At 44.5% G+C, this 14,124-nt stretch overlaps 1 protein-coding gene across 1 annotated transcript in view; it reads right to left on the reverse strand.

Annotated features, from left to right (window-relative positions):
- The window catches only part of Plekhm3 (pleckstrin homology domain containing M3), a 162,477-nt gene that overhangs the window by 78,135 nt on the left and 70,218 nt on the right, over nucleotides 1–14,124 (reverse strand). Inside the window, exon 5 of the mRNA XM_036173200.1 lies at nucleotides 13,187–13,380. Coding sequence (XP_036029093.1) covers nucleotides 13,187–13,380 — 194 coding nt within the window. The remainder of the gene's footprint in view (nucleotides 1–13,186; nucleotides 13,381–14,124) is intronic.

Below are 14,124 nucleotides of genomic sequence, written 5' to 3' on the forward strand. Positions count from 1 at the left end.
CCTAGGCCAATGACACACTGTGTCTCAAAAAGCAAGCTGCATGGCTTCTGAGGAATAACACCCTGGGCTGTCCTCTGGCCTCTACACGCACATGCACATGCACATGCACATGCACACGCACATGCGCACACACATGCACACATGATTAAAGTGAAGGGGTGTTGTAATGGAAATATCTCAATTCAAACAGGCTTTAAAGAAAAAAACCTGTAACATACATATTCAGATACACAATCAAAAAGATAATACCAAATGCAAACCTCCAGAATTTGATTCTGAATAATAAGGGCCTCAAAGAAAAATAGATAGAGGTGAGTAAGGGATCATTTACAAAGAAAGCCATTTATTCACATATCACTACTGTGTTTGCAGGGATATGTGACCCAGGGTAGGTAAACTGCACTGAGTTGCCGAAGCCACTATGTCTTTGGTTTGGAGGGCATAAGCACCCACACTGGAATCTGTAAAAAGCACTGAGAGGCATCCCAGGAAGAAGCAATTTGGTGTTCGAGATAGGAGCTGCAAACTCTCTTGAAATAGTTACATTAGGCTGGATGTGGAGAGGACTCCTGCGTCCAGCTATGATCTGAGCTAATGGAAAAACAATTTGAAATCAAAGGCAGGTATTTCGATGAGAACCCACATGGAAGAAATAAGCTTCAATCATTTCTCTGGATGCCTCATTTTGCTAATCTCATTGGTTGAAAAAGTGGCAAGATTGCACAAGGTATTATATCTGAGCAGATAGTTACAAGAAATAAGGGTTTCTTTTACCTGGTCATTCAGAAAGTATGTGTAAGCTACTTAGCAACAATCTAAAGACTGGAGTAGCGATGCTTGGGAAGTAATTCAGGCTGTGATTATTCTGGGGTTTGGTTATAAAAGTGACAGATTACATTGCTTTTATATACCCCAGCTCAAATTCTTAAAGCAGTTTGTCATACTTTTCCTACAGTGTTCCAGCAAGTGATTTTAGGTAATGAGATATATATATATATATTCCATTTAATTATGGAATAAGACAAAATTACTCCTAACTTTCTGAAGTATTTTTCAGTAAAGAGTTGTACATGTATACAGTTTAGCATTTTTAATACACACCTTTCCAGCACTCCTTCCTCCAAGCCTACTAATCTGTTGGCTACGGCATGGTACTGTCTTGCAGGCAGTCTCTAGCTCCATTTTAGATTTACGATATTGATGTGTGTATTTGTCCATTAGATATCTAATATATACTTTTGGCTGAATGACCTCTGGAGAAAGCCAAAGAAGGGGGGCACTGCAAGAAAACAGCATGACAGGCAACTTGCAAACAACGTTTCTAGAGTTGGTCGAAAAGAAAATCAATTATGATGTAAACTAAGCATAGTTGCTTTAAACATTTTCAAAAATGGCATCTATATTTTATACTTTCTGAGCTCTGGTAGATTCGTGCAGCTGGTCTGTTAAAACTGTAGCCCAACTTTAACTGGTAACAGTTTAAATGAACTAAGCTGAAACTAGCCAAAGAAGCCTGGCTAATTCTAGAGAATAAAAAAAAAAATTGTATTCACGTACTGAGCATAAAGAAGTGCTATTAATACACTTGAAGTCTAATAAATTACTGGTCTTTAACGGTTCTATTTTAGGGAGAATGTTAGGCCAGGGAAATGGCTCAGCTGGTAGAGGTGCTAGTGTCCAGGTCTGATGATGAAGTTGACCCCCAGTCCCTAGATCCCATAAGGCGGTAGGAAAGAACCTGACTTTCACACAGGCACTGTGGCATGTGAATGCCTCTACACACACACACACACACACACACACACACACACACACACACACTTTATGACAGTACTGTTAATGAATGGACTTACTCTTCTAAAATTCAGTATTAACCACATTTTGCACACTTAGATCTCATATTTTTATAACAAGATATTCCTAACACCAGAGACACTAAACATACTCTGAGTGGATTTTAAGATCTGTGTGTTCATAACAAATTAGCCTCTTAAATTAAGCATATTTTTCTCTAACTCCCCATTGTGTGTGAGTGTGCATGTGTGCGTGTGTGTGCGTGCATGTGTGTGTGTGTGTGTGTGTGTGTGTGTGTGTGTGTAGAGGCTGAAAGCTGATGTGGGGAAACATGCTTAATTGTTCTTGCATCTTACTTATTAAGTCAAGGGCTCTCTATCAAACCTAGAGCTTACTGACATGGTTAGTCCTGCTAGCCAGTTTGGTCTGAGGGTTCTGCCTCTGCCTTCTGAGGCTAGAATTACTCGCTGGCCACCATGCCCGGCCAGCCAGCACTTCCACAGCTTTCTGGTACCCACAATCTGGTCCTGATGCTTGTCTCACAAGTACGGTTGCCACTGAGCCACCTCCCCAACCCTAAATTAAGTGTATCTGAATCAAAATAGAATGCAGTATTTTATATCAAATATTCCTTCCATTTACTATGCGCCCCTCCCTCATGAGTGTGTGTGCACGTGCGTGTGCATACGTGTGCGTGTGCATGTTTGTGTGATCGGGCACCAGAGGTTGGCACAAGGTTAACTTCCTCTATTACTCTCTACCTTAGTTTAAGACATACTATACTTCTCACTGAACCTGGAACTCACCATTTCTGCTAAGCTGGCTGACCAGTAGCCTTAGGGACCTGCCTGTCTCCACACCACCAGCACTGGGGTTACAGACATGTACTATCGTGGCCAGCCTTTACATGAGTGCTAGGGATTCAAACTCAGGTTTCCTGGCGGATGACAAGTACTTTGCCCAGTAAGCCATCCTCCCCCAGCCTATGGAGGAAGGTATTTTTACCATCTCATTATTTGCTAGGCTCTTTTTGAGTGAAGTATTCAATAGTAATACTCTTTTATGCCTAGGAACACAACAAAATAGCAGTTTCACTCAGTAATTCATGATTTTTTTAAACATTTACTGACATTGAAGATGTTCTGTCAGGCATACTGCCTCAGACCTGTAATCCCAGAGCTTGAGAGGCTGAAGCAGGGGGACTGTCATGACTTTAAGGCCAGCCTGAGTATAGACCGGAACCCTATCTCAAAAGTGTACAGCTAAGTGACATGATTACATAAAAAATAGCATACAATGAAACCATCTTAATGGGAAAGAAACATGGGTAGAGACAAAATTCTAGAAAACAATGCCCAGGAGTGGAAGAATAGTGGGTGCTCTCTTGTTTTTGTTTTCTATGATGAATCAGCTATTGCTATAAGCAAAACCCAGTTGGACCACATGAAACTGTGTAGTTGAATCTTATCTACTCAATGAACTTATTCAACATATATTATTATATGTGTATACATATATATTATATATAATAAGAAAAATATTTATTAGTCTCCACTCCATATCAGGTGCTGTTCCAGGCCCTGGGGATACAGCCATGTATCCCCAAAAAGCCATGGCCTGGTGTAGCTTACCTCTTAGGGAAAGAGCAGAAGCATATGTTGAACAAAGACAAAATAACCAACCATTCTATGCCAGCTGTGAACAGGCAATGAAAGAAGACAGGAGGGATTAGGGGCAGGATGCTAAGTTGCACACTGGTGGGAATTCAAAATACAGTGAAGGATACTTCTTTAAAGTGATGACGCACAAAGACCTAGAAGAGGTGAGCAAGTAGATGATGCAGACACTCAGGCAGGAGCCTTCTTAGTTTGTTTAAGGACCAACAGAAAGGCCAGTCTGACTGCAACAGAGGCAGGAGGTGGTGGGAGGTGAAACAGAGACTTAATGCAAGACTTTGTGCAGCTCCAGCTTTGGCTTTGAGTGGAAGGTAAAGCTACTAGATAAGCTGGGCCAGAAGTGACATCACCCAATCTGCACATTTTCTGCAGCCAGAATCTTACGAACAGACTGAAGCAGGGGACCAGTGACTGTGACAATCCAGGAGAACACAATGGTGCCGTGGACCAGGTATCAGCACCGACAGTGGGAAAGAGGAGATAGTTTGAAGCTGCCAGGGTTTGCCAAGAGGAAGTGTTTGGCCTGGGAAAATGGATGGATGGAGGTGTCCTAAGTGACACAGGGAAGAGGGTGGTGCTGTGGAATAATCCTTCTGTACTCTGTGAATATGTATTACTCTCATTGGTTAATAAATAACTAATTGGCCTATAACTGGGCAGAAAGAGATTGGATGGGAGAGCCAGACTAGGAGGATTCTGGGAAGAAGGAGGGTGGAGTTTGGACTAGCGAGCAGATGCAAAGAGAAGCAAGATGGGCATGCCATACTGAGAAAAGGTACCAAGACACATGGCAAAGCATAGATAAGAAATATGGCTTAATTTAAATGTAAAAGCAAGACGGTAACAAGCCCAAGCTACTGGCCAAGCATTTATTGTTAATATTAAGGTTCTGTGTGGTTACTTGGGAGCGGCTTGCAGGACAGAAACTTCCGCCGACAGGATGGTTTACAATAGTAGGTGGGACAGGGATTTCGAGCTTGGTTTGGACATAGGAAACTTGAGATACTATTAACTGTGGAAACTCCATTTCATCTCCTGGACTTAGCCTCAAACTTCCAGTGAACTCACTATAAAACCTGGGTAATTCTGGGTAAAACGGAAGGGGACCCAACAAGATCCTGACGGGATAATGTTGATAAAAACAGCAATCTTCATGACAGACAGCACCTACTGATTAGTAAATCTAACACTTTGGTGGGAACTCATACTAGATATAACCACCATCTCAAATACAGTGTGAGACAAGAAAGGAGACTAATGAGGAAGAAGAAAGTCAAGTCAGGATGCTGCTTCAGTCCCACCAGCCAAAGACAAAATTGACAAACAACAGGTCCCCATTTCCCTTCCCGGACACTAACCCAACCCTGCGCTGCTCACCAGGAATCCAGGCTTGAAGGTACTGGTTCCCCTTGGCCAGCATCGGAAAGAAGAGAGTTCAGATTTATTTCACAATGGGCACTTGGGCTGTACCAGCCTATCAAGACCCAGCCCATACTTTCAACGACAGAGAATGGGAACTGACAGAGCAGCCATGTACTCTCCAGAACGGAATGATTTGAGTGAAGAGAAACATGGGATTTAAGAGGAGCTTGTCCAGCAGCTGGTATCAGTCTCAGGGATGTTTTCAGTGGCCTAGGGTAAAATGGGCAGTGACGGGGATAGTTGAAAACTTTTAAAATTAATTTTCTTTTTTAAAGTTCTTAGGGTTTTTTTTTTTAGTGTTATGATATTCTTATATGAGATGAAATAATAATATTTTGTTTGTTTTTAGTGTCTGTTTTGGCTAGAGACATACATAAAACAACCCTGTAGGTACTGATATACTTCTATTTTAGGTTTCCGGGTCTGGGAAATGGAAAGGTCTGGCAAATGGTGACCTATATAAAATGTACTTGCTGGCACTAAGCCAGTGTCTTTCCTGGCTCCCCGTGGGTGACAGAGCCTGCTGCTGAGGCCAGGCACACACCAGTCAGCCATCTTACCTTCCCACTCCCCACTGTGTGCTGACTGCCCTGTCCTTCTTCATACTCTTCTAAAGGACCTCAATCAAGTCTTCAGGAGGAATGAGAGAGTCCTCTTAGGAGCATCAGCCAGGAGTGGTGACACACATCTGGGTGGCAGTGGCAGGTGGGTCACTGAAAGTTCAAGGTCAGTCTGTTCTACATGGCGAGAGCCAGCCTCATAGGAAGACCTTGTCTAAAACACATTTTCTAAAGAGTATGGAGACCTCGGATGTCACCATCATTTACTGGGGAAGTAGCAGTGATCTGAGCATGAGAAAACGCAGCTCCAGCTGGGCTCTGCCGCTAACTAGCCTTTCTCTGTGGGCAAGGCAGCGCCTCTCAGCTGCAGTTCTTCCTTCTTTTCTAAGTGGCCTTGGTCCTATGTGCCTAAAGGGACTGCGATAAAGAAAATTACAGATTTCTGAGGAAGTCTCTCTAATTGATAAAAACCCCAATAACTGTAAGGAATTCTGAAAAGTGTTAAATGGCATAATTTTAATGATTGATAAGCTCATACGGTACAGCTAACTGATGCAGGTTTCTTTTCTTTTTCTTTTGAGCTGAGGATCGAACCCAGGGCCTTGTGTTTGCCAGGCAAGCGCTCTACCACTGAGCTAAATCCCCAAACCCTGATGCAGATTTCTATTTTGGCTCTAACACAGAGCAGAACAACCTTGTCCTCTAAGAGCCTTCCAGGAGTCAGCAAGAGATGTAAGGCACTGGGCACCTAAGCGTCAACTGAGTGGTCCAGATGATCACTGCTGGGAGCGGGCTGGCTGAGAGTGGCTGGGTGGGGTCTCTATGATCCACCAGGGGCCATGTGAAAGATGAAGCCATACAAGTAGTCACGGTCAGATCACAGGGACTAGATGACCACCAGGGGTGCTGTCATAGTCTGTAGGTAGCTGAACTATATACGGTCTAGTCAGTCGCTCTATGGCTGGACCGCTATTACCTGGACTGGTTACAGGATCTAGCGGAGCCAGGATTCCCAGTGAGCAAACTAGAGAAACAGGTGACGAGAGGCCAGACACAGGGGGACAGGAACAAAAAATAAAAGAAGCATGTGACTAGCTCTTAGTGAACCTTAAAGCAAAGCGTACAGAGTTCAGACTACAGAAAAGTAAGAAAATGATGTGACATGAAGTGAAACGGACGAGGTTACATAGATGTGGTCTTTCTCAGGCTTCTATGGACACATCAGTGAAAACAGCCAGTAGGCAGCTAGAGACACAAGCTGGTGGTGATCTCTTCCCAGTCACTGCAGACTTGTAGATGGATCATGCTGCTCTCCCTGCAGCTGACCACCAAGGGTCCTCTAAGGAAAAGGATCCTTCCAGCATGCACGGGGCTGCTGGACAGTCTCTAGGTAGGAACTAAGAACATGAAGAAAGGCAGCGGAGGTGCGGCCTCTCACGCCTGCTGCTAGAGAGCCAGAGGAAGGCACGGAGGCAGCAAAGGTGCAGACGGGAACTCAAAACAGCTGGAGGATAAAGAAGGCCACCAAGACAACAGACCCGGGAGAAAGGAGCCACAGTGGTCAGAGGGCCACCAAAAAAAGGAGTCTGCAGAAGTCACAATGTCTTCCAAGAATGCAATGCCCAGTCTCAAGTCAAAAAAGTGAGTGGGCAGAGAGAAAAGGGAGGTTTTCTTTAAGTTTCAGTAGTCAAAGGGATGCCTGAAGACACAGCGTAGGGAGTGGTGGGAGAGAGGGCTACTCTGCCTCTGTTTTCGATTACCCAGGTGAAGAAAACGAAAGGACAAGGTATTAGTTAACTGTGCTACAGCAATCAGGACATGTTCTGAGGGAGTCTTCTGTGCCATCACTGCAGGGCCACAGTCCACATCTGGGGACTCCTCCTAATGATGCACTCTTTACACGAAAAGACCCAGACTCTCTGATGCCTCTAGGCTCAGCTGCTTCTGCCTCTTTCTCCCTATTTATCTCCTGTCTCTTCCTGAGTTTCAATGCTTATTGAAAACAGGCCAGCTAACATTACCGAGCACATCCTCTGTTCCAGGTACTTCCCCTTACCTCCAGACTTTCTCATTTACAGGTGAGACAACCAGCTCTGAGAGCTGTTACAGAGGTGAGCTCTGGGGCAGGAATGTCTACCTTCAGGGCCTATAAAGCCACCTGCACTGGTGCTTTAACATTATTGTTTTTGTCCCCCTCTTTGGTCTTGGGGTCTAGCTGCAATCTTTGGCTTCGTGGTGACCTGGAATTGCTACTCCAGGGAAGCATGTTGTACCAGCCTACCCCAACCCATCCTGTGAGAAACATCCAAGTTGACCTCATACTGTTTCTGCTACTTCTTATAAGTGCCTTCATGTCGGTCTTTTGACAGAACAAAATCTAAGAATGCCGCCAGCCTTTGGTACCCCAACCTGAAAGCTTAGAAACTAAGAGCTAAGGCTCCAATATCCAAGACACACTGTTCTTATCATTTACACTTACGAATCCAGGGCTACAAATCTCAAATGCCTACAAACCCAGGAACCTCTGTGAATGAATGAGACGGGCTGAGATTAAGAAACAGGGCAGGCATTATTCGACCTTCCAGGAGCTGCTGGGCTTGTAGGGACACTGGGAGTAGCAGAGGCTACAGGAAGGCAGAGAGTCCTAGATCTGAGCCAGATTTCTGCTACATAAAGATGAGGGAAGCCCTGTGCAAGGAGAGCTTCAGAATTGCAAAGAGAAGTGGGAAGCTCTGTGTGTGTGTGTGTGTGTGTGTGTGTGTGTGTGTGTGTGCGCGCGTGTGCGTGCATGTGCGTGTGCGTGTGTGCTCCTGTTTTGGACCTCTGATTTACACCTATCCTCCCAGCCCTGAGCTGAGTTGAACAAACAGGCAGTTCTTCCTCATGTCCCTCCAAAACAAGTCCCTTAATGGCTGCTGATCCCATGCTTCCTGACACCGCCGCAATTACCCAGAGTTCTTCACACACCTTCATGTGTGGACACAATAAATAACTCTTCTAACAACACAGAGTTAACGAGGCCTTGAGCTAATTCGGCAGGGTCACCATCTGGGAGTCATCAGCAACAGGACTGTCAGCGCTGTAAACACTTGAGGCTTCATAGAAGACACTGACTCTTTCTAAACTAATCAGGGCTGCCAGTCAAGATTTGCAGCAGAGATTCGAGATGGAGACATCCATTTAACAACAATAACAAAAACAGTGAGGACGAAAACCGTACAGTCATAATAACAAGGGGCCTAAAAGCAAACTGTGACTTCCCTAATAAGGCAGAGACCGAAGCTGGCTCCCTGGCGGTCAAGCGCCAATACGATTAATCAGTCTGTTTCCAGTTTTCTCGGGACAGCAATATTAACAGTTTGCTTTACTCTGTTTATACGGTGCTGACAGGTCTTCGGCATGTTGGGCCTACTTGCTGGTGATTAATGACCACTCTCATTCTGAAGGCAGGAAGAAAATGCCTTTTACGACTAGCTAGGAACCAAATTCTCGGCCATTTCTGTTGTTTCCCGGTTCCCATCAGCACCCCCTCTGCTACTCTCTTTATGAGGGTCTGAGAATATTCATCCCTAACTGGTCCAGCTTCTTTCCCTGCCCTGAGATGCTCTGTCCTCTGCTTAAAGAGGGGCCCTAAAATGTACACTACGGATGAGCTCGGCATCTGGAAAGGTGTTCCAATGTTGGCTTATTTTGTTATTAAAAATCTCATTTCTGTAGAAATGAAAGAACAGGTGTGAAGTGGCTCTGGAAATGGGAATTTTAGCTTATTAAGTAGGTAATAATCCCTTTTCATATTTATAGACAAAGAAGACAGCAGGGATGAAATGATATGCTGGTTGCTGTGGGAAGTACTGTCATAGAAAGTCTGAGAGATCATTGCATTAAAAGTCATATTTCAACAGAGGTCAAAAGATTTGAGATGATATGAGGACCCACCCTGTCCACATACTTTCCCATATATATAGAAAGCTGTAAGAGCACTACTTATCACTAGTACACTGATCTTTTCTATTCACTTTGTGTGCTTGTGTGTTGGTGCACACATTCGTGCTACGGGCTGCATGGGCAAGTGTAAGGACAAGTTTGTAGGCGTTGGCTCTTTCCTCTACCACACGGGTTCTGGGGATCAGACTCGGGCTCTCAGACTCGGAAGCAAGTGTCTTCACCTGCCTGCCACCCTTCTCTTTGTATTTGCTTGTTTGTTTAGACAGTCTTGCAATAGAGCCCTGGCGGAACTCACACTCTCTATGCAGCACAGAACGGCTTTAAATTTGCACACTGCCTGCCTTAGCCTCATAAATGCAGGGATGACAAGTGTGTGCCACCACATCCAGTCACCAAATATTTTATTTATTTTTACTGCACTTTATTTTAGTGTGACAAGATCTCTAGCAGCCTGGACTGGTCTTGAATATACTATATATAGCCAAAGGTAACCCTGAACTCCTGATCCTCTTACCTCTACAGACCTAAGTCCTGGGATTCAGGGATGTACTATCCCAACATCATCTTAACAGTACCTAAGTGTAGGGAACCTAAAAAAATGAAAACTCAACAAAAGAGAATGGGCTTCTTGGAAGGTTCGCTAGGAAACAATATCTCATTGCTTCCCCTCAGGGTCAGACTGCCACACACACAGACACCCAAGTAGCTTTCTAGCCCACTTCCCTGTGTGCGTCTCTCCTCATACAGAAATAGCACTGCATTAGTTCTGGCAGAGGGGACATCAGGAGTGGCTTTTCAGTGGAACACTGAAGTCAGAGGTAAGAACCATCTGATATGAAAGCACTATTAATAATAATAATAATAATAATAATAATAATAATAATAATACTGTATAGTGAGGCCTACTAGGTAGCAGCACCCTCCCAAATGCTTCAGTATGCAAACAGGCTTCATCCCCACAACTGTGACTGTATGGAGTGGAACAATAGTCTTCGTTGGAAGTACACGCTATGAGAGAAAGTAGAACAACAGACTTGGCTACATTGGGGCAGACTTTGAACCCCTCTGTGAACGTCAATAATGCATCTAACCGAAAGGTTTGACTGGGGAGGGAAAACTGATACAAGCTAGACTAGTTATGAAGTCTTGTAAATTTCTGGGAGAGGAAAGATTTATCAGGTATCTCCGAAACTAAAGTAGACATTGCTTTAATGTAGCAAAATTGGAGTTTATTAAGAAAAGGTTTCAGCCGGCGGTGGTGGCGCACGCCCGTAATCCCAGCACTCGGGAGGCAGAGGCAGGTGGATCTCTGTGAGTTCGAGGCCAGCCTGGGCTACAGAGTGAGATCCAGAAAGGTGCAAAGCTACACAGAGAAACCCTGTCTCGAAAAAAAAAAAAAAAAAAAAAGAAAAGAAAAGGTTTCAAAATAGTTGTAAGCAGGAAGGGGAGAAGGAAAAAGACTCAGTTAAGGAAACTGTACTAAATGCCCAGAGGAGCCTGGCCTTTCCAAGAGAAACGCCTGACTAAATATTCTGACTGATTTGATCAGTTCTTTCTCTAATTTACTCATTCCAACTCTTTGTAGGTCTGGATGGATGGGCTGGTTGGACATCATGATAAGAAGAAATAGGGAAGCAAGGACAAAATAATTAAGAGACATCTTCCTCACACTTAGTGGACGGTTGGTCTTGCTCACTGTCCAGTGCTCTCAAGTGACATTTAATAGCCATCGGCCTGTCCGTCTAGACACTCAAAACTATACACGTTGCTTTATGCAATGGCCATGAGCAAGCCTGCCCAGAAGAAAGAAGGGAATGGAAAGGAAAGGAGGATGGCTGTCTTTACTCTCATGGCTTTGGGAAGAGCCTCTCACGGCCTCTGTCCTAACCCTACTTCTCTCTTGGTGGTCTGGCTATAAGGCATAGTACCCTGGGGCAAAGCACCACACTGCTGGAGTGGAGGCTGCTAGTCATCCCCAAGAGAAGGGGCCTTCTATTTAATTTGCAAAGGCATGCCCTAATTGGAATACTTTAACCAAAGCTAAACACTATTCTGGAAAGGGATCTAGTAGGAGTCCCATGTGCCTATGTTCGTATCATCTGCAAATATAGGTACACAAAACATAAGCTCTGCGCCAAGCCAAAAAGTACTGAAGTAGCAAATAAGAATATTTTGAGGGCTAAAAAAGAAAGTCTTTATTCTAATTCAGATGCTAAATGAACTGAACACACAGAGTTCTACTGTCTTTCAAAGAAGGTCCTGAGATTTTTTTTTTTAGATGTACTTATTTTATTCCATGAGTATGGGTGTTTTGTCTACATGCATGTATGCACACCGTGTGTAGGCAGTGCCCACCAGGAGAGAAGAGGGCACAGGATCCCCTGGCACTGGGTCACTGGCAGTTGTCAGCTGCCATGTTGGCTGCTGGGAGTCAAACCCTCTGGAATACATGTGACTTTGACTGCTGAGCCATCTCTCCAGGTCCCCAAAAGAGCTCTGCCTTTAAAATTAAGATCTGCCTCGACTGTATGAAAGTAAGTCTCTACTACTTTCTAGAAAAACAACTATGTAGCTGAAGGAGAAGTGTTTCACTCCATGGCAGCTGACTTTTCATTATTATTTCTTTCTTTTCCTTTTTTTTTTAAGACAGCTTTGCGCCTTTCCTGGAACTCACTCTGTAGCCCAGGCTGGCCTTGAACTCACAGAGATCCTCCTGCCTCTGCCTCCCAAGTGCTGGGATTAAAGGTGTGAGCCACCACAACCTGGCTTCATTATTATTTCATAAGAGCTCACCCATGGTTTAGATTGAGTTGTTTCTGAAATGTCTTCTTCAGATGCCTAAGGTCATGTCGGTTTCTTTGGATCTAACTGAACCTCTATCATTTTGATTCTTTCCAAGGGCTCTTGCAGGTAGGTTGACTTCCAAAAACATTTACTATGACTAATGTATGAGGCTTGTCATTTCTATTAAAATGAAAAAAAAAATCAAAAGATATTTTAGGGACTTATGCATGCCATCAACAATTACTTCAAGTCTAAACTGGTTCGTATACGCCAAGGGTGAGAATTTAAATGCTCATAAAATACAACTGTAAAGAAGGAATTTTAAGAGACCAAGCACGTTTCAATTTCATTTTAAGAATGTGAGTTTGGCTTGGCCTTGTGTGTTCTATGAACGATGAGCTGACTCAGTTACAGAAAGAAGAGCAGCCTGTACCAAGTGCAAGGTGAAGGGCAGAAGTCTAGGATGTACGTTTTAATGCCAAGCTTCCCTGCCTGTCACAGTTACAAAGTTTGTATGTTTGACTTTGTATAGAAAAAAAAAAAAATTGAATAACCACGTTTCTAAAAGTTCTTTTTAGTTGTGAAATATTTCAAACCTGCTCATGCTTACAGATGGTAAGCAGTAACTAAAGCCTAGAAAAGCTCTGAGACCTGCCTATATAACCTGCAGAAAAGCCCCTGGGGTAGGACCTTACATTAGCATCCAGGTAGGGAAGGCCTTACTGCTCTGAGCACTCACTCATGGGTTCAAGGCCTTGAGTTAGGCTGAGAAGTGGTGTTCACTTTTTCTTGACTCAACTGACCGAGGTGGTCAAAGGAGAAAGGAAAAAGAGCCAGAGGCAGGAGGTGGAGTTGGGAGACACACAGACCTGGGAACGGGCTGCCCTGGAAAGGTGCTCAGGGGTACCTGACCGGCGTCCTGGGGAGGCCAGCGTCCTGGGCAGGCCAGCGTCCTGGGCAGGCCGTAAGAACAAACTGGAGTGGGCTGGCACTCTCTGGGCTCACCTGCGGCGCAGGTCCTCTGCCACTGCTGCCCGGCAGCTGAATAAATAGGCTCGGAGCGACTTCAGCTGCTGCCGCAGCCGGGCCACGGTGGCCAGCGGCTCCGCGTGGAGGTACAGCATGGGGTTCTCCTGCTGGATGTCGATCAGGGGCTCTTCGTACACATACTCCAGGAACTCCTTGGCCTGCTTGGACACCTGCAAAACAAACTCTGGCCATCAGTGCTGGTGAATCACCCAGCTTTTCCGTACCCGCCCACTCTGCCTGGGAACCACACTTTAAATAAGTATCTTGGTGTTGAGGATTTAGCTCAGTGGTAGAGCGCTTGCCTAGCAAGCACAAGGCCCTGGGTTCGGTCCTCCGCTCCGGGGGGAAGTATCTTTTAAAACAGAAAAACTACACATATTATGAAATATTAACAGGAATATTAAGACAAATGGGTATTCCCAAGAAAAGGAAAAAGAAGGAAGGATGGAGGGAGAAAAATTACGTGGAAAGTGCATTGACTAAATAGAAGAATGGCTGTGAATGCAGGCTGATGCAAGTCAACGTATCCATCCAGCTTTTTTTTTTTTAATGGCATCGTTCTAAGTAGAGGTAAAGAGTGCACTGGCAATACAATGCACCAGAGAAAGAGAGAGAACCTTAAATAGCGGAGTGTACTATCACGTGGGTACCTGGACTCTCTCCACGCCAGTTTCCTGATACGTGGGTGTAAACTGCCTAGTGATACACAGAGTTGGCTGAGCCTCTACTTATGGAGGTAAACCTCTCCAGAAGTTCCCACTAACCCTCTCCAGAAGCAAGGCTGGGATTGGTCACTACCATAAACAACTCTGTTCATTAAAAAGAAACCTGAAAATCCACTATGCTTTACATTCCAGAGCAGAAGCTTGCTAATGAAGAAAGAAAATTCAAGCCCTACCCTCAAGGGGCTATTT

This window comes from Onychomys torridus, chromosome 23 (assembly GCF_903995425.1).
Source record: "Onychomys torridus chromosome 23, mOncTor1.1, whole genome shotgun sequence".
Taxonomy (NCBI): Eukaryota; Metazoa; Chordata; class Mammalia; order Rodentia; family Cricetidae; genus Onychomys; species Onychomys torridus.